This window comes from Antedon mediterranea, chromosome 10 (assembly GCF_964355755.1).
Source record: "Antedon mediterranea chromosome 10, ecAntMedi1.1, whole genome shotgun sequence".
Lineage (NCBI taxonomy): Eukaryota > Metazoa > Echinodermata > Crinoidea > Comatulida > Antedonidae > Antedon > Antedon mediterranea.
In genome coordinates this window covers 24394734-24414536 of record NC_092679.1, presented here as the reverse complement: position 1 = coordinate 24414536, position 19803 = coordinate 24394734, and the positions used below count along the sequence as shown (strand labels likewise).

The 19803-nt window shown below is 30.7% G+C and overlaps 2 protein-coding genes across 4 annotated transcripts; one reads left to right on the top strand and one right to left on the bottom strand.

The window, feature by feature from the left end:
• Positions 1 to 2636: 2636 nt before the first annotated feature.
• LOC140060143 (calmodulin, striated muscle-like) lies at positions 2637 to 10020 on the bottom strand. Of its 2 annotated transcripts, none has more exons than XM_072106230.1 (7): positions 9854 to 10020; positions 8164 to 8217; positions 7966 to 8002; positions 7485 to 7628; positions 7063 to 7204; positions 6673 to 6782; positions 2637 to 6445 (listed from the first exon to the last, which is right to left on the bottom strand). In XM_072106230.1, exons 2-7 carry the CDS (start codon positions 8173 to 8175, stop codon positions 6417 to 6419), a joined length of 474 nt encoding a protein of 157 aa, XP_071962331.1. In that variant the 5' UTR covers positions 8176 to 8217; positions 9854 to 10020; the 3' UTR covers positions 2637 to 6416. The 2 variants fall into 2 exon arrangements, with proteins under 2 accessions (XP_071962331.1, XP_071962332.1); XM_072106231.1 differs by lacking the exon at positions 9854 to 10020 and adding an exon at positions 8432 to 8479.
• Positions 10021 to 11651: 1631 nt separating this feature from the next.
• Positions 11652 to 17971, top strand: LOC140059799 (uncharacterized). 2 transcript variants are annotated; one of them, XM_072105721.1, is made up of 7 exons: positions 11652 to 11761; positions 13003 to 13024; positions 13283 to 13313; positions 14809 to 14952; positions 16263 to 16386; positions 16790 to 16905; positions 17500 to 17970. In XM_072105721.1, exons 2-7 carry the CDS (start codon positions 13022 to 13024, stop codon positions 17526 to 17528), a joined length of 447 nt encoding a protein of 148 aa, XP_071961822.1. In that variant the 5' UTR covers positions 11652 to 11761; positions 13003 to 13021; the 3' UTR covers positions 17529 to 17970. The 2 variants fall into 2 exon arrangements, with proteins under 2 accessions (XP_071961822.1, XP_071961821.1); XM_072105720.1 differs by having other exon boundaries at positions 11691 to 11819; positions 17500 to 17971.
• The last annotated feature ends 1832 nt before the right edge of the window (positions 17972 to 19803 follow it).

The following is a 19803-nucleotide window of genomic DNA, read 5'->3' as shown; positions in this document are numbered from 1 at the left end:
TAACTGCAATAATAAAGATGTGTACATAATATACGGCGAGTGAAAACGCTAGCTCATTATCTGTTTAAAAAAAATGTATATCCAACCTCTGCAGCACAGATTGAAATGGTTGGGTTGGTTGAAAAAAAAATGGATCGAATTTCTGTTATGAGTATACAGTACTTGCCTTTACGACGCCTGAGGGAATAGACACTTGTGGAACAGAGATTGGAATGTTCCATTCATCGCAAATCAATACATTTGTATAAACGTATATTAAATCTATCAAAATAGTATTTTTTAAAGAAAATCGGCCTGTCTTCAACATTATGATGCTGTACTCGAGCTGTTCAACCGGTTTTCAGCCATTAAAAACAATTATCGTAAGAGGAGATAGGAAAATGCGAAGCATCCTCGTATTATCGTCTGCGGGTATTTTTCAAGACGGACATCCATTAGACAGTGTATACCACGATCGAAAAACACCCCTATTTGGGGCAAATCGTTGAACCTAAATTCGTTTTAATCGTCAATAACTAATTATCGAACTCAATTTAATTAGTAAACAGGGTTACATCAGGCGGTTAAAATCAGTACCGAAAGTACGAACCAACTTTATATACCATCGAGTAAACATTCTAGAAATAACGCGCGATTTACCGAATTTTGCCCTTACGTAAATTTATATATAGATTATTATTATATCTTGAAAGAATTTCATTTAGCTTCGATTTTGTATAGATGACAAATTTCGTTTTTGTAAAAGCACAAGTTAACGGAGTACTTACTCGAACGTTTCGATCTCTATCAGAGATCCTTCTCAACTGACTGCGGAGTGTTAATGCAGCTTGGTCATTCTTGACGTCATCTGTTGATGACGTCGTACGCCTCCGGTTGTAGGTTGGAGGTTGTGCGGGGCTCGGCCAGGTGATGTGTCTATCAAATCATTGTTCAAATGCGAGAGTTCGTGGGCTCCAGTGTCCCGGTTCATGGTCTTCTCCTTATTATTATTATAGTTATTGTATATTTAAAAAACACATCAGGTATTGCACTATTCTATATTAGGGCGTGTGGCGCAGTGTGTTGAACGTTGACTACTGAATCGTGAGATCAAGGTTCGAATCCAACTCCCGCCTCATTGCTTGTATCCTTAGGCAAGATACCTTACTTACGTTTGCCTCTTTGCACCCAGGTGTATAAATGGGAACCCGGTTAGATCAAAACACAACTTTGCGCTGATTACTAGCTGCATTATGGGAGTATGTTTCCATAGGTGTTTGATCAGGAAAAAATGACTGGGGTAATCATGTTCAGCGCTTGTTAAAATTAAAAATGGCAAGAATACAAAAATGGGTGTTATAGAATTGTATATTATATTAAGCTTAAGGAAATCAAACATATAATATGTTTGTATTTTTATTATAGGCAACAGAGAACCAAAGAATTGCTATTACGTTTACTAAATTTAGTGTCGAACGATTCACCGATTCTGTTTTTATGATTACCTGATGCTAGACGGATTATAGGTGAAATTTAAATTTATCTATTGGCACAACACAGTTACAGGTAATTAAGTAATAGCACTGGAAATTTACTTCGAATTAACTTTATTCCGGCCTACAATTAGTTTTTTTATATTCGTCTTCGTCGGGCTATAAAATCAATAACAGCTCACCTATACAAAGTGAAAGGTAGATTACTCCGAATAAAGCCTCCTTTCAAAAATAAATGTAAAAGTAATTAAAATCACAATCATTAATTTATTACGATGAATATTTTGTTTTCAATGAATCCGCCTGGATAAAACAGTCGATCAAGTTATGGAATGTTCTTCCAACAAACCAACCCAACATTATCATTGTATTACTGTCGATTTTACATATCTACTGTACCTTTTTTTATTTGTCGCTAAACGATAACAACATTAAATAATTTTCTACATATTGTGGAACCACATCACCTGGAAGTTTGGTAAATGACTTAGGAAGAAGCGTAGCTTTTACATTTCACTCGGACTTCAGCCTTGTTGCGCCTGGTTTTGTTGTCGAATACAGACTTCTGACGTTAGATGGTACATACTTAAGTTTTTCTGAATGAAGCGAATGTAGATTGGACAGTACATGCAACGAATTTAGAAGGTTTCGAATTCGTACCTGTGATAAGGGACATGGACGATGCTTTGGGCCCTGCCGTTGAAAGCGAACAATGCAGTCAGACATTGACTTGAACTCATCTACCAGAATGTAACCAAGTGACTTGAAGATTTCATTATTGATATGGAATAGTTTTAAGTGCTTGCATTTATTCTAAATATTTAACTATTTTAACCAAACTTGTTTAATTTATTTGTATTTTACTGTACAGTATCGTGTATGTAAAATAAATACTATTAACTATTAACTCTTAGTATAACTATTATGCATTTCTGTTTGTCGGCAGAAACTATATCATTCATATTAAATAAACTGCTGCAGCGGATATCCGTCTTTGGATTCTCTTCCTCTAACATTTAACTGTAACGACGTGTAAAAATTACCGATAACTTCCGAGCCCGTGTTGAGGATTTTTTGGATGTTTAGCAAATTGACATTTCACCAGCTTTGTCAGTAGGCCTATACAAAATAATATTAATGAAGGCTCCTTAGACACAAAATCACTTCAATCAATATAGATTGTTTATTTTTCGAGAATGAAATTAGAAAATAAGAAAAAAGTAACACAAGACCTCTTAATTACAGTTGATTATTGATTAAAATGAATGATTTATGTTTACTTAAATAAAGTAACAATTGTTTTAAAATTTGCACAGCGTATGTGTTTCATTATAATACAAGAAGAGTCAGGTCCTAGTTATTAAAGGTATTATCATATAAAATAAAATGACATGACGATTAAATAATCATTATCATTATACTGTATAATTAATGAAGAGGAATTGGTAGTAGAAGAAAACGAAGAAGAAAAAACAATAGAAATAGGTAAAATTACAACAAAAATACAATCAAATAATAAAGGAACCTATCGGGATTTTTAGGAGTGATAGTTGAGAAAATGAATGATAGAAAGAAGAAAAAATTCTAAAATATAAATCGATAGAAAAGATAGGAAAAATTTGGTAAAATAGAAACGGTTTGAAAAGGTTTGAAGAATGGAAATAATACAAAAAAGCAGATGGAAGGAATAGTAGTCTACAAAAGTAGAATGAACATGAACAAATGATTCAAATGTTTGAAAAAGAAACAAGAAAGAAAGAGGAAGAAAATAGCCAAAATAGTAAAATAGAACAGTGAAAAGAACAAAAATTAAAAGAGAAGAAATGTAGAAAGGTAAACAAATAAGTATACAAAAAAAGATAAACTATTAGAAGTAAAGTGAGATGGTAAACGCAAACATAGTAAATATTAAATGTAAAGAAGAAAGGAATACATAGAATATTAGTATAAAGATAAATATAACATACATTGTAGCAATAGAAAGGACGTATAAGTAAATGAAAAACAGAAAATGAAAGAAAATTGAAAGGTAAGAAGGAAATAAAGAAGTAGAATAGTTAAAAGTGAAGGAAAGAAGAGAAGAAAGTAGAATGGTTGAAAGTGAAGGAAAGAAGAGAAGAAAGTAGAAAGTTTGAAAGTGAAGGAAGGAAAGTAGAATGGTTAAAAGTGAAGGAAAGAAGAGAAGAAAAGTAGAAAGTTTGAAAGTGAAGGAAGGAAAGAAGAGAAGAAAGTAGAAAGTTTGAAAGTGAAGGAAGTAAAAGAAGGTAGAAAGTGAAGGAAGTGAAGGAAGTAAAAGAAGGTAGAAAGTGAAGGAAGTGAAGGAAGTAAATGAAGTAAAGTAGAATGGTTAAAAGTAAAGGAAATAATAGAAGAAAGTAGAAAGTTTGAAAGTGAAGCAAAGAAGAGAAGAAAGTAGAAAGTTTGAATGTGAAGGAAGTTAAAGAAGGTAGAAAGTGAAGGAAGTGAAGGAAGTAAAAGAAGGTAGAAAGTGAAGTAAGTAAAAGAAGGTAGAAAGTGAAGAAAGTAAAAGAAGGTAGAAAGTGAAGGAAGTAAAAGAAATAAAGTAGAATGGTTAAAAGTAAAGGAAAGAAGAGAAGAAAGGTAGAAAGTTTGTAAGGAAAAGAAGAGAAGTAGAAAGTTTGAAAGTGAAGGAAGTAAAAGAAGGTAGAAAGTGAAGGAAGTGAAGGAAGTAAATGAAGTAAAGTAGAATGGTTAAATGTGAAAGAAAGAAGAGAAGAAAAGTAGAAAGTTTGACAGTGAAGGAAGGAAAGAAGAGAAGAAAGTAGAAAGTTTGAAAGTGAAGGAAAGAAAAGAAGTAAAGTATAAATGGCTAAAAGTGAAGAAAGAAAAGAAGGTAGAAAGTGAAGGAAAGAAGAGAAGAAAGTAGAATGGTTGAAAATGAAGGAAAGAAAAGAAGTAAAGTAGAATTGTTGAAAGTGAAGAAAAGAATAGGAGAAAGTACGAATAGAATAATGAAGAATAGGAGTGAAGAAAAATAGAAATGAAAGGATAGAATAGAAGAAAACGAAGAGTATAATGGAATGATAGAATAGAAGAAAATAGAATAGTTTAACAAAAGAATAAAATAGAAGAAAATGACAAGGCAATTGCAAGGATAGAATACTATAGAATACAAAATAGAAAAGTAAAAATGAAGGGTAAAATGGAAAGATAGAATAAGAAGTAAAGTAGAATATTTAGAAGTGAAGAAGGGATTAGACAAATGTAAAAGAAAGGATACAATATGACAGAAGAAAAGTAGGTAAACGTAAATTAGGACAGAAGAGAATAAATAAAAAGATAGTATAAAATAGAAGAAAAGTAGAAAGATAAACATGGATAGAATAGAGAGCACGAAGAATGGAAAAAATAAGAAAGTAAAAAGTAAAGGAGAAATATTTCAAAATGAATAAGAGAATAAAAGAAAAATAGAAAATTAAACAGGAAGGATAATTATGATAGAAGAATTTAAGATAAAAAGAAGAATAGAAGAGAGGATGGTAAAAAGACAAATAGAAAGGATAAAATAGAAAAAAATCAAAAGATAAAACGGATAGAATGGAAGAAAAAATAGACATAGAAATGCAAAAAAGGGAAGGATAAAAGTAGGTGAATGGGAGGGATAGTGAAGAAGCAAATTAAACAAGTAGGATATCATAGAAAAAATAAGAAAGGAAAATGTAAAGATATAATAGATGTAAGGTAGAATATTTAAAAAATTAAAGAGAGAATAGAAGAGTAAAAATAAAAAATATCAATAAAATAAAAAAATGATAATAAAATATCAATAGAAGGAAAAAGAATATAAGAAGAGGACAAAGAAGAAGTAGATTGAATAAAGTATAGTCCTAATGATATGCGAAACAAAGCAAGGACTTTAGCAAAATGTAAAATTTAGCAAAAATATTAATTGGCCCTCAAATAGCATTACGATAATATAAGACGAAGAAGCTATGCCGATAGCTCTTGGCCTACTAAAAACTAATAACAGGAACAATGATTAGAAAGCAGAAGTATGAGGAATTAGCAAGAAGGATTAGCAGGAATAAAATGATACAACAAAGTAGTAAGAGAGTAAATAAAGTTAGGATAGGCTATAGACCTACGTTGCAGCAAATATAGAACGGTTTGCGTAGAATTATTTACAAAATGCACCGATCTTTAGAAGGTTATTTTACAAGAAAAGTACATTGTATATATTAATGCTACATTTTGTGTCAAGTGTCAATATGGTTTTGAAAATAATAAAAGAACATGAAAAAGACTGTATAAGGAAAATTGCAAACCACTGAAGGATCAACTACAGTAATGACTAAAACTAAAAGGTTAAGTTCGAAGTTGTTAAACGTTATTTTTGTGTTTCAAAATCGAATTAGGAAACAAGCAATAGATAGAAGAAATAAGAAACAGAACAAAGAATAGGAGATAGAACAGAGTAGAAGAAAAGAATTTATTCGTTTATTGCACACAATAAACACTACAACCATTTCTGCAAATGGAAATATATGATGCTTCATAACAAAATAAAAAATATTAAAAAAAATTGAGAATAATCATGCGAATGAAATAAATATTGTTTAGTTGTATTCTGTCATACCAAAAAAAATTCTAAAAATAATAAAAACTTCGTAAGACTTTTTTTAACTGTTCATGTGATTTAACATCTATATACATTATAGCGAAATAAAAGAAAACAGTAGGCAGGCAGATAGTTCTATATACAAAAAATAATGCCTATTAAAAAGGATGGTAACACACCAAACTACTTTGGTGAACTGAAATTCAGTAAGTATATAAATATCTATAGATTTGATTTTGGCATATGAAAATTGATAAATTTCCATCATCTTGTTGAACTCACGATAACTGGCAGCTTGATTAGGATTTTTACAAAAAGTTCTTTTAGGATATTTGGAATTTCTGTTTCATCCAAAGTCTTCAAAATTATTTTGGACTCATCATTTCAACGAATTCTGAAAGCAAAAACAGGAAATAAATAGTAAAAGGAGAATTGATATTTAATGATTATGATGACAATAAATGAATGAACATAGATTGTTGTAATGTTCAGAAGGGAATAATGTATCTGAAAACGATGACATTAGGGGGAACTTTCAATTTACGACCAAACTACGTCACGATCGTAGTTTCATGCGAAAATAGAAAATTTGTGATGTTAAAAATTATACAAAATCAATACCTTCATAATTAACTTGTCCATCACCATCCATGTCGGCTTGTCTGACCATTTCATCAACTTCTGTGGCCGATGTTTTAAGACTTGTTAAAACTTCACGAAGTTCTTCGATACTGTAAACAAAATTGTGAAACGGTGTGCTAATATACATATACAGTAGTATGTGTTCATATTATACTCTTCTTGTGGCAGTAAAGAAAGGCCTTAGGCACAAAAGTAGGCCTAGGTTCAAATAAATTAATAAATAGGAATCAAACCTTATATCCACGGTACAGCTGCAAACTATAAACATGGGCTAATGTAAGGTTATTTAGAGGGTTTAGTAAGTTAAGTTAGATACTGCTACTTATTATCGAGAAACTACATTCCTTGAAAAAATGTTTACGACGATACCTTATTACACCATTGCCATCTTCATCAAACATTCGAAACGCTTCTCTGAGTTCTTCTTCATCATCGTCTTCGTCTCCATCACCAATTGACATAACATGTGCCATCAACACAAGAAAATCATCAAAAATAATTGATCCATGTTCTGCAAAATAATAATAATTTTAAACAAATTTAAAATCGGTCGCTGGTTCAAACACTAGGAAAATTTATTTTGTTGTTGTCACAGAGAAAGTAGCAAAGTTTCCTAGGTAGAAATTCAATAGGCGTTAATGAGCTTAGATTGGTTGCGCATTATTTCGCGTTAGAATACATCAACACGTAAGTAGGCGTCGAAACATAAGTGTTCAATGAAAGAAAACGGCGTTTTACCAAATAAAAAAAAACTGACACGATACACCAATAACTGTCGTATGCCAACTTACCGCCACAGCCAACTTCGTCTATCATATGGTCTATTTCATCTTGCGGTGGTTCTTGACCAAGCTTTTTCATTATTTCTTTCAGTACCATAGCCTTTATACATCCTTCATGTTTTGAGTCGTAAGTATCAAATGTTTGTTTTATTTCTGTAAAAAATAGGAATTTCAATATTAACTGTTATCTAACTAAATGGTCGTGGTTGCCTTATACAATTAGGCTTATTAAGATAGAAAATCATTTACATTACATCATCGTCATCAGCTACCGGTAGTCTTAATTGATTGATTCACCAACTAACACATGATTAATATCAAAACAACAATACAAATTTTAGGTGTTAGATTTTTTAGCGCAACAAATGTTAGCTACTTGTGAGCTACCGTATATGTTTGTGTAAAAACCGCGGTTGACTTACGCCTGGCTGATCACAACCGCTCACCGAAATTCTTGCCCGACGGATAATATACGCAAAGTATTGCTTACCTTGAACTTGCTCATTACTAAAATCAAGTTCGTCTGCCTGTAAATTGAGAATAGAAAGAATGATTATCAATATTAGACTAAAAACAAAATATACGTGTTAAGCGTCACTTTCATCCCCTGATTTCCGAGGAGCCGCCTTTGTCTTTTAAAATGTTTGTAGTTTTTTAAAAATGACAAGAAAACAACATAACTACTTACTATGCTACCCATTTTGTCTGATGTTTCGAGACCAGCTCAGAGATAGTATTGTTTCTGAGGAAAAAATCAGATAGTAAGTTTGAGTTAAAGACACTTTTAAACTGTATTCAAGCTGTTCTTCTATTTTTTTGTTTCATTAAATCCCGTTCTGAACGCACAATTTTGTAAATATTATTTTCCCGTTCCACGTAAAGACAAAAAAATTAAAATCTTGTTTCTTTTTTAGAAACGTTAGCTATATTGATCTATAAAACACTATTACACTTACAAGTTAAATCCCTGACGAACATGTTATACGCAGCTACCTACCAGGCGGCATTAATAATCTATCATGGTTCATTAGTTACAACAGGCCTTACGCGTGGCTATCTACATAAACATGCCAATGTCAAGTACCAAATATAGGCATTACTGACGGCTTACTGTCATTCCTGTCACACGCCGAATTATCATATCACACTTTGTTTGTTCTTTGGCACGGGTATCTTTTATGTCGACACAAATACGACCCGTGTTTATACCTACCTTATCGGACTACATATTATTCTCTTAAAATGACAGTACTCGTAGTAAATATTTAGGATAATAATATATATGTTCGTAGCCATTTAATTTTCGATATCACGACAAAAACAAATAATGAATTAAGCCTATATTTCAAACGTAACAACTTTGGTTCTACAACCATTATTATAATAACATACCGTAGGCCTAGATGAATACTGATAAATATGTATCTAATATAAAAGCGTGCCTTAAACACATGAGAAAGTTTTACTAAATGTGGACAGGGCATATATTTTGACTTTCGTCAGCGTTCAACGAAACGACGTCATAAAAATAATAATTGGTGATACATAATAGTATATTATAGTTTAAACCGCAATACCGATTATCGATACACTAAAAAATAATATAAATAGAAATATAATAGAAATAAACCAAAGTATTCAGAATTATAATTACAGCAGTCCTACAGTAATTTTTTTTTCAGTTTCTCTTTTATTTCACACACAATATTACACTAGACCTATACATTTGTACTTATAAATAATAGTAAAACATTTGATTGTGTGTGGAGATTACAATAAGCCATAATGGCTTTAAGTCTGAATCTTCAGAGAAAAACAATATATTGATCATGTAATTGTTTTAAAAGAACGTATTAAATAATAAACAATAACAGTTACTATTATTATTTATTTCTCTTTAGTTTTAAAATAGTAATCAGCTACATATTTTGAATATAATATAATTTCATATTAATGTGTGTAAATAAATACAATTTTTGGCATAATTTATGTAAATCACTTCATTTCAAGATAAATTATGTCAAATTAATTGATTAAATTATAGTAAATACTGAGATAACTTTTGTATAAATTGTCCTAGTACTACTGCACTAAACTACTACTGCACTACTCAAAACTGTCAAAACTAATTAACAATATCGATTATACTATAAAATTAAGGAATGATATTAACACACGACACTAAGTCAAATGTTATTGTTTCCGTAATAATACCGTATTATAATAAAACATTACTGGACACCACAAATGTTCTTATTTCTAACATTTATGACTTCAAATCAAAATTATTATTGTTAATATATAGGTTATAACAGTTTATCCTAAATATACTGTACGTTGAAAATGAAAGTGACGCATACAGAAGCGGGCTACACTACCTTAGAAATGATTGTCCAAGTTGACAAGTTACCGCTTAGCGAAGGTGAATCCTATCGTAGGCTCAAAGCTGGTAATAAACGGCGCTAGCATCAACTTCGACAACAAAAGTAAATCTTGTCTGTTCATTGGCTTTGATTGCTCTGCACTGCGGTTCGTTCGCACATCTATCCCACAAGGCTGGCAACAACTATAATATTATCATCAGTTGTTGATGTCAATCCTGGTCGCACATATTTCGCGTTTTTGTCATTCCAAACTCATCTAAGATCGTCGGCACAGAAGACTATCGTCGTATAACCAGGGACCGTGGTATAACTACACTAGTGAGAAGTAATTTAATCAAGAGTGCTCATTTGGAACGGCCTTTGTTATTATTAAACTATTGCATTTTGCTTTTCACATAAAATAAAACAGTGATGTGTTCAATGGGTCATTTATAATTAAACTGTTGTTAAGATTAACTTTTAATTATGATTAACTAACTATAAAAGTAATTATAATTATGGCCATCCACTAAATTTCAATATTTGTATCTACACATTTTCTGTACTGTAGTAAAAAATGTTATTAATAATTGATTATAAAAATAAAAGGTAGGACAACGTATTTTAAAATGATTATAATTATTTAAATAATATTTGAAATGATTGTGTCTCTGAAGTCAAATGTTGGTAAGTGAACATTTTCTTGATAACATTTAATAAATAAAATAAATATATGATTTATTTATTGAAAAATTGGAAAAGCATAATAGGTGATTAAAATATTTCAGTAATTGAATGGAATTATCGTCTAATATTAAAAAAATAACATTTGTGATAATATTTGTGTTTATGAAAATAAAACATTAAAGTGCAATCCCCATTAATAAAAATGTAGTTGTTTAGTTACCGTATGTATAACACTGTACATTGAACATCATCAACGCACACTCAATATTTATGACTTTCATAAACCATAGCGCCTAATTAAAACATGGCAACCGCTTTCTTCCGGTAATTATTATGTCTTCTGTCTGGTGACTCAATTAAATACAATCAACTAATTCTATATTTTCATATAGGAAAGGAACTTAACCGACAAAACACAAAACGTGTACCGTAACAAAAATGAAGTAACTCACTGAATAACAGTGAATAATATTATAATTGTTTTATATAAATATATATATATTTAAATGTAACATGTATCTGTATCCATGATGTACAATCACCATTACTGGTTATCGCGTACGTTCGTTAGGGTCATGTGTAATAATATTAATTTATAGCAAAGTGTGCTTTTGAGGAATTACTTTCGATGTCAATAGTGTCCAGTTGTTCTTTAAAAGTGGCAATTATGTATACATTTAAGATTACGATAAAATACTTTTATTGCAACTTTTGGGTTGAATTATACATACAAGATGAAACAAAGTTTAAAAATACGCAGAGGCTTAAACAGCAAGCAAGTAATCTGTCACAGACGCAGGCTTAACATTATTTAAAGTGTAACTACATATTCAATTCTTTGTGAAAATTATGGAAATTTGTATAATATAATATTACTGGTCTGGTATAACTGGTCATTACAAATATTGTCCAGGGAGGTATATTGTCAGTGCTAATGCATAATAATATAAACACTTTAATGCTGTGGAATGCTAACAATTCAAGAACGCCATTGGCTGCAACTTAAGTGATGTCATGAATATTCGCTAATTGTTCTGGGTAATATTACTGAAGCATGACGCAATGCGGTCAATAATTCATCCAATCAAATCGCTCTATTTTCTAAATTAGATCAAATATTTTGTTTTAGTTGGGAGACCTTTCCTTGGCGTATAGATTTCCTCCCAGGCACAGTTTTCTGACTTTGTTTCGATCCGGCAGTTTGAGATTTATTTCTAGCGCTCTACGGTAGACGAGGTACGGCGTCTGTGTGTAAAATCTAGCATCCGAACAACTAATAATATCGCCTAACAATGTGAGTTTGACGTGCTTAAATAACAAACTAAGTTGTATTAATAATTACTTTAATGTCTTCTACAGCAGCTTCAATTGTTTTATTTGGTTTTATTGGTACATCGCAAGTAAACATTTTAGAAACAACTAATTAAAAAATAATTTATTGTAGGCCTTTTCTAACTTATAATTATGCTCTTAAAATAGGACGTTCAATAGTAATGACACAGATTACCAGAACATCTTCTGTATAATATTAATATTAATACATTTTTTTCACAAAAAGTAGCAAGAAAGACATATGTGTTTTTTTTTGTTCAGTTTATGATTTTGACAAACGTACAAGTAATAGTCTTTTTAAAATTCATTTTTACTAATAGGCCTACAATTTCCTATAATTGTTGATTTCATAAACTGGTCTAATCACAATTTTTGTTTTATATCAATGTTTCATTCGGAATAATATTGCCTCTGCGTAAAATAATGGTAAGTAGATTTAACAAGTTTTAATTGTGTTTACTTTATTTTATTACGTCAATCTTGTGTTCTCTCTAATACAGTATTCTAAAACTAAGAGGATTTATTATGTAACGCAAATACGTCATTTGTAACGCAAACACGTCATTCGATAACACAAATCTGTGTATGTTTCAAATAATATTGTTTAGAGTGTTCTATCTTAATATATAAGTTTGTTGTGTTTTTGTACTTAAATATTGATTGATGCTTTTAATATTGATTTCTTATTAATTGTATTGTCTCAACAATAAATGATTAATTGTCGTGTATTATACTAAGTGGATACGTTGCGTAATATTTTGTAATATGTATACGTTCTTGAAAATGTTTTCTTTGCTATTATTAATCATTGTTGATATTTACAATTTAATCTGAATGGAAATTCGATACTGTTGTATATTTTAATATGGTTAGAACAAGTTTGTTATTTTCAGATTTTATATAATTGGCAAAGTATTACCATAAGTATATTAATGATTATTATTAAATATTACTTGGTTGTAAAGCTAAAGGTGACTAAACATACGGTAGCATCTAGGTCCCTCTGTTGCGTGTGTTAATCAATTTAGGTTGTACAATTGCAATAGGCCTACTTTATTTAAACGCAATGGAACACAAATAAATTAATAATAATAAAATATGAATCCTGTTTATGTTTCTATTTAAATGTTATGTTTATTTTTCAGGGATTCAATACCAGCAAACATGGTAATTATCCTTATTATTTAATTACTCTTTTTGAATTGTTAGGCTATGCTAATGTTCGATGTTCTTGAAAAAAATATTTTACGAGTGTGTACACGATTATATTGTAAACAAGCGATTCATCGCATAAACATAGATAAACAATATTTACATTTGTAGGTGGGATTAGTGTATACATTTTATAATGTTCCGATGATTATGTTAAATTACATATTATTAATGCTATTATTCATAAATAAATTTCTTTTTATTCTATTTCAGGCTGAAGCTTTTACTGATGAACAAATCGCTGGTGAGTTCACATTCATTCATTCCAACTAATCTAAACACATTGTTGGTAGATAATAGTATTTTGGATTTTAATACAGGTAGTTGTACACGTTTTGAATATCTTTTAAATGCGAGTTGTACGGGCCGCTAAATTCTCTCTCAGTAGATTCGCCTCAAAGTTGCTAATCAATCATGATTTATGATTCAGTTGTGGGCTGATCATATCATATATCATTTTAATGTTATGCGCCCTTCCATCAACCATAACCCCATCACTTCGTTTCATGTTTCTCTATTTTTAACCCTTATTTTTTACTTTCATATAAATTCTCTACATTGTTTTGAAATTGAAATTTGTTTGATCAGAGCATGGAGGAAAAAATAATTTTTTTTTTTATTTTTTCCTCGATGATCACAGTATATAGACAAAGTTTACATTTAATTGCTTTACAAACTACCCTGGATTTCGATGCTGAAATTAAGACTTATCAAAACATATTCCATGTAACATATCTATCTAAATCCCCATATAGTTGTTGATTCTTGTTTCCTCATTTCACCACAACCATTGAAATCCAAATTAAATTCCAAGCTTAGTATGTTTTTTGCTTGTAATTTTCCAAAACATTTTACTATCAGCTTACAGAAATCAAAACACCCACAGGTGCAATAAAGTAAAATTAGAAATTCTAAACGGAGACATTTATCCAGCTTTAATAAAGAATATAGTAGCAAGTAATGAGTTGATAGAATAAGACACCATCAAAGGCTTAACACAGCATCAGCTATCCTACTGGGAGGAACATAGAGTTTAAAAATTAGGAACCATAACAAAATTCCTTATAAGCTATTATTAGTCAAAGTAGCCAACGGCTATCAATCTGGCACATTTTAAAAAACGTGATAGCTTTCTTTATGTGTGAAATAAATTGCCATTTATTGGAATAGTATATAGATAATTATTGTTTACTTATTTATTATTCGACTGCTTACAAATATTAAATACAAAGCAAAAGGGCAGCGACGCATCATCACTACTCACCCTCAACCAATTTGAATAATCTTCTATGTTTATGATGCAATTAGGCCTAAACAGATATTTATATCTAGATATATAAAGATGATTGCATTGATGATCCTATATTGACATATTTATTTCATAGATCCATTTAAATAGATTTACTTAAACTTACATTCTTAGATTTATTTAAACTTAAATTCAGAAACTTTTAATTATTTTAAATAATCACTTTATCATTAAGTTCTTGCTTTGTTTTTTTGGCATAGGCCTACTGTATATTGTTTTGTCTTGGCTAGTGTCATGTTTTTTTATTGTGGTATTAACGCATACTTTAATTTGAATTAATAGAGCTTTTTTGAGGAATCTGCACGCGTTATCTTCCTTAAGATGGTAAATAAATAAAAAATAAGTAAAATAAATGTATGTGATTCTAACACTCTACTTTATTAATAAATATGATATGATTTTGATATGACGATATTATTTATTTTTACAGAGATGAAAGAAGCATTTACGCTTTTTGATAAAGATGGCGACGGTACTGTAACAGTAAAGGAACTTGGAACAGTTATGAGATCTTTAGGATCGAACCCATCACAAGAAGAGATTGAGGAAATGGTCAAAGAAGTCGACACAGATGGTCAGTTTAAAAATTATATATATAGGCCTACACACTTTTATAGCGGTTATTTAAAATTCAAACACAATAATTATCAACAAGCTATAGACCTACTAAAATAGTATAACTATAAATCATACAGGGTAATTTAATATTCCATGACGTAACCCTCCATTACTTATTTATTTATTTATAGCATTTATAGAATTTTATAGCGGTTATTTTAAATTCAATCGAAATAATTATCAACACGCTTAGACCTACTAAAATAATATAACTATATAAAAAACAAATGGGTAATTTAATATTCCATGAGGTCCATTATTTATTTATTTATTTGCTTAATTTTATTTAAGCTTTCTTTAATATTAATTAGAGATGATAGAGAGTCTTTGTGTCTATACTACCTAAATATTAAAAACGAAATCTTGTAGAGAAAATAATATTGTTATCATCTAGGCCTATAGCGTACACCATTGATACAAAAGGCTTACATCAGTTTCATGCACTGATGAAGACCTGGATCATCGCCTACTAATATCTCCAAATAAGGGCTTGGTTTGCCGACAAGGTCAGCACCAGGCTACACAGTGATATGCAACTAGAGCTACTGTCATTCCAATTAACAACACAGCTGAGATATCATATCATTATCGGTACCACTACGGGATGCGAAATACAGACATCCCATACATGTGTATATTCATTGCACCGTCCTCGTAATTAATATAATTAAAATCAGGGTTAACACTTCCATGATTAGAATAATATAATATATACAATAGAACCCATCCTTTGGGACACTTTCACTCGAGGGTACGAGGGGGAAATAAAATATTGTAATACATACAGTCATGGGACACATATTAAAGGGACAGAGACACTTCTGAGTGTTTCAAATGTTTGATTCATCCCTATTTAAAGGGACAACATTTTAATTTTATTAATGTAAATACGCTGTATTATTGTAATTAGTAAAGGTATAGTAGAGTTGATTTTTGATGGAGTTCAGTGGTTAAATAACTTGTGCCTGTTGGACATGACAGGTCACAAGCGTACGAGATTTCAATATTCAAGATTTTATTTATTGTCACATAAATAACATAACATTTTTCCAGAGCTTAGCAAAATAATATGTCTACAATTAATTATCGCAACACAAAAATGCATAGATATGACACCTTAACATTTTAATTATAAAGCTGACTCTCATGGTTAAACGAGTCTTTTCTTTTAATTCGACAGAACTATGTACAGTACCATATTGGATGAATCACATAATTAATGTATTGAAAGAATATAATTGTTATACTGTATAATTTACATTACAGGCTCAGGATCAATTGAATTTGAAGAATTTCTTGTATTGATGGCAAAGAAGACAAAGAAAGACCCAACACAGGAAAACAAAGAAATATTTGGTGTATTCGACAAAGATGGAGACGGTTTCATTACGTATGTACTTGTATTTTTACATCATTATTATACAAGTTCTTTAGCGCTCTATCGTGATTAAGTGCACTGTATTTACACAGGACTCCAACGGCACGTCTCATCCGAAAGATGTAGAATTGATAGTAAAGTATATTGTATTGAGATAAAAGCAATACCGGTATCGTATTATTATGTATGGATTTACAGCACTGGGAATCGGCATGCGCATTCTGCAGACAGTTGTCGAACTACCGATTACGACATAACATTACATTGTATATACCTTATGTGCTGCACTGAGGTTGATGTGGGTCCGTAGAGTGTTTATCAGTTTATGAAGACGATACATTTACATTTGTATATTAAGCTCGGAAATTTAATTCATATTTTGTCAATAATTACAAGTTACTTGTTGTTTAAACAGGGCAAAGGAACTCCACTTTGTAATGACCAACTTAGGAGAGAAGTTGACTGATGAGGACATTAATGATATGATAAAAGAGGCTGACGTAGATGGAGATGGCCAGGTTAGCTTTGAAGGTAAAGTCTGTTTTTAATATCATGTATTTTTTAAATAATACTCAAGGCCTACTTTTTTTTAATACGCGTTTTTTTTCAACCACGCTTTCAAGCCGTGCGTTTAAATAAGTTTATATAAGGACAATACATAGGCCTACTAGATTTTAATTCGACGAATTATTAGCGATCATTGTGATAAACGTAACATCCGCACAAACGCAACATGCACGTACGTTAAAATATGTAGGCATAGAGAATGTACCGTATGCCATTCTACCGTAGGCATGTCCTTAGTGTTAATTATTGTTATTCTTAAATAATTATACTTTCATTGCCAGTCGTAACTTTTATGGTTGGATCGACGACCAAGAGGCCGTTAAGTGCCTTATTGTCATGTTGCCCATAAGTACATTTCCTTTCACTGAACTGAAACCTTCATCAATGTCATTTCGGTTTCTATTTCCATTTTTGGTCATGTGAATGATCGCGGAATGTCAATTATCAATAACCAGATGTGAATTTAAAGTACGAACTTTTGCCTAAATTGTAAACCATTAACTCTCTTAACGTTTCTCTTTTCTAATATTTAAGAGCATTTTATTTTTAATTTTTCAGAATTTTGTTCCATGATGTCGTACAAATAGGCTGTGGACGATAACCAATATGTGTTGATTTTACTATATCTTTATATTTAATATATTTATAATGTCGCATTCTGCATGTTGGAGATGATGATTTATACGGTGAAATTATGAATGAGGAGGTTTAGGAGTAAATTCATTCTCACTCTTAAAGATTGAACGGTAAATGATAATAACAAATTTAAATCTTTGCCGATTGACCTCAATTATGACAGTTATTCAAATTCTTTCTTTACTGAATTACTGATTATTTTCAATCGTATAATGTTAAAAAATCTGTATAAATTTTGTTTTGATTTAATCGATTCAAACAGTTTTAGTCTTTACTCGATTGCTTTTTTATATCAGCTAGATTAATAAAGCAACAATTCAATTAGAATCGATAATTCTGTATTATTACCCAGATTTTTACAGTTTACAAATGCAGCAATGTATATTAAATGTTTTCTACTGTATGATAATCATTGGTTAGTGTCTGATTTGCTTTCTTGTGATAGTTTTCTATTCTAATATATATATTTATTTATTTATTTATTCAATATATCGTAATCGCAGCACAAGGCTGAATTAAAACAATATTAACATGATAATGTACACATCAAAAGGACAAAAAAATCTAAAAAATTACAAATATAAAAATATAACGGTACAAAATTCAAGAATCGATAAAAAATATACGAAATTGGAAATTGAAAAAAAGTAGCACACAAGCACGCGAGGAGAAATTGCATATGGCGACCAATAAAACAAGAATCATTTAATCATTTAACTTGTCATTAAGGAGTTTGGCGAGAAAGGGTATAGCACTTTTGGCATATCTTTCGGTTCGAGCACGGGAGATGAGAAATGTTTTATAGTAAAATGTTTCTTTAGTAATACTGATATTAATGACAGCACGTATTAGTATGCTGTAAAAGAAAATCGTTGATTACGATACCTAGTGTACCATTATGATAGCGGTTTGGAATAAATAATATTATTATTGGTTCTTCAAAAGTTCTTCTAACTTCAATCGGATAGACAGTAGTTGTAGTACAATAGACAATTACGTGACCTGTTATTTACACAACATCGATTAAAGTCAAAAAGTCACTCCAAGTGACTTTCTAGAGTCATGGAAACTTACTCTAGTTGGAATAATCCTAGGATAATGAATACATAAGATAATGAATCCGCCTAGGTATAGAATTCAAACGCACGAATCCAACTTCTATCAGATTCGGCGAATAACATCTCATTAATACCAGACGGTTCAGACATAGGAAATCAGGAAATCTACATTGCGGACATGTTCGATTATTGTACGAAGTGCGATACCAACGGAGTATGCACGATAAGTGGACAGTCAGTATACACTGACTACACTTCCACGTTTCACCAGAGTTTAGATCAGTATAACATACTGAACATTCGTTTTGACCTGCCATTATAATCACTCTGGCAATCAAAGGTAGTTTGATGATTCCTATTTATCTAAGCTTTACTCACAACTACAAAAATATAGATGTTGAAAGAAAAAATGGGGAATATGATATTCTCATATCCATCTAAAATAGCAACTTTTTAATGAAAAATTAAATTAAAAGAATTACAAGATTGATTAAAATTATTAGCATTCCTAAAATAAATACCGTAAAATTCGTTGCAATTTGTATTTGAAAATAAAGGTAAATATTATGAATATTAAGTTTTTCATCATGGTTGTATAGTTTCACATAATAGATATTTTCACTATGTATACGATAGGCCTAGTATTTGAATTACAATACAATACAACCAGTATTAAATACGTTAAATAATAAATCAGTGCCAGTCGATTGTTGTTATTTTGACGTTATTTCGCGCAAACAATTATGCCTAGGCCTACCACCATTAACTATAAGATTCACATTTTGATCTAGGCTAGGCCTAGCCTATACCTACTGGATGTGATTGCGGGAAATTCAGTGGTATGGTATTTGGAAGGAGAAGAATGTTATTAACTGATTTTTACCAATGCACAATGTAACTTGTATGACTCATGTAGGCCTAGGCCTATTACCGTGCTTAGTCAGCTACAGTTTCAGATCACAGCGATTGACTTCTATACTAACAATCAAAATCAATATATTAAATGTACAATCATATGTTTACGTCACAATGTGCTTTTATCAACTTGTATTGTGTGACGCGGCATTGTTCGAAACGCGAAAGAGCGTAACCGCGCAATATTCGCTACAACTAAATCCTTTTTCTATTGTGTTACGCTACTGGTTGCTGGGACAATTGTATACTTAGT

Excerpts from the sequence above, each read along its gene's own strand:
- LOC140060143 (XM_072106230.1), bottom strand. Across the intron at positions 7,205-7,484 it reads AGACGAAGTTGGCTGTGGCG|AACATGGATCAATTATTTTT; the intron begins GTAAGTTGGCAT and ends ATTATTTTGCAG. Across the intron at positions 6,446-6,672 it reads TGGACAAGTTAATTATGAAG|AATTCGTTGAAATGATGAGT; the intron begins GTATTGATTTTG and ends TTTTGCTTTCAG.
- LOC140059799 (XM_072105720.1), top strand. Across the intron at positions 13,025-13,282 it reads ATTCAATACCAGCAAACATG|GCTGAAGCTTTTACTGATGA; the intron begins GTAATTATCCTT and ends ATTCTATTTCAG. Across the intron at positions 16,387-16,789 it reads GATGGAGACGGTTTCATTAC|GGCAAAGGAACTCCACTTTG; the intron begins GTATGTACTTGT and ends TTGTTTAAACAG.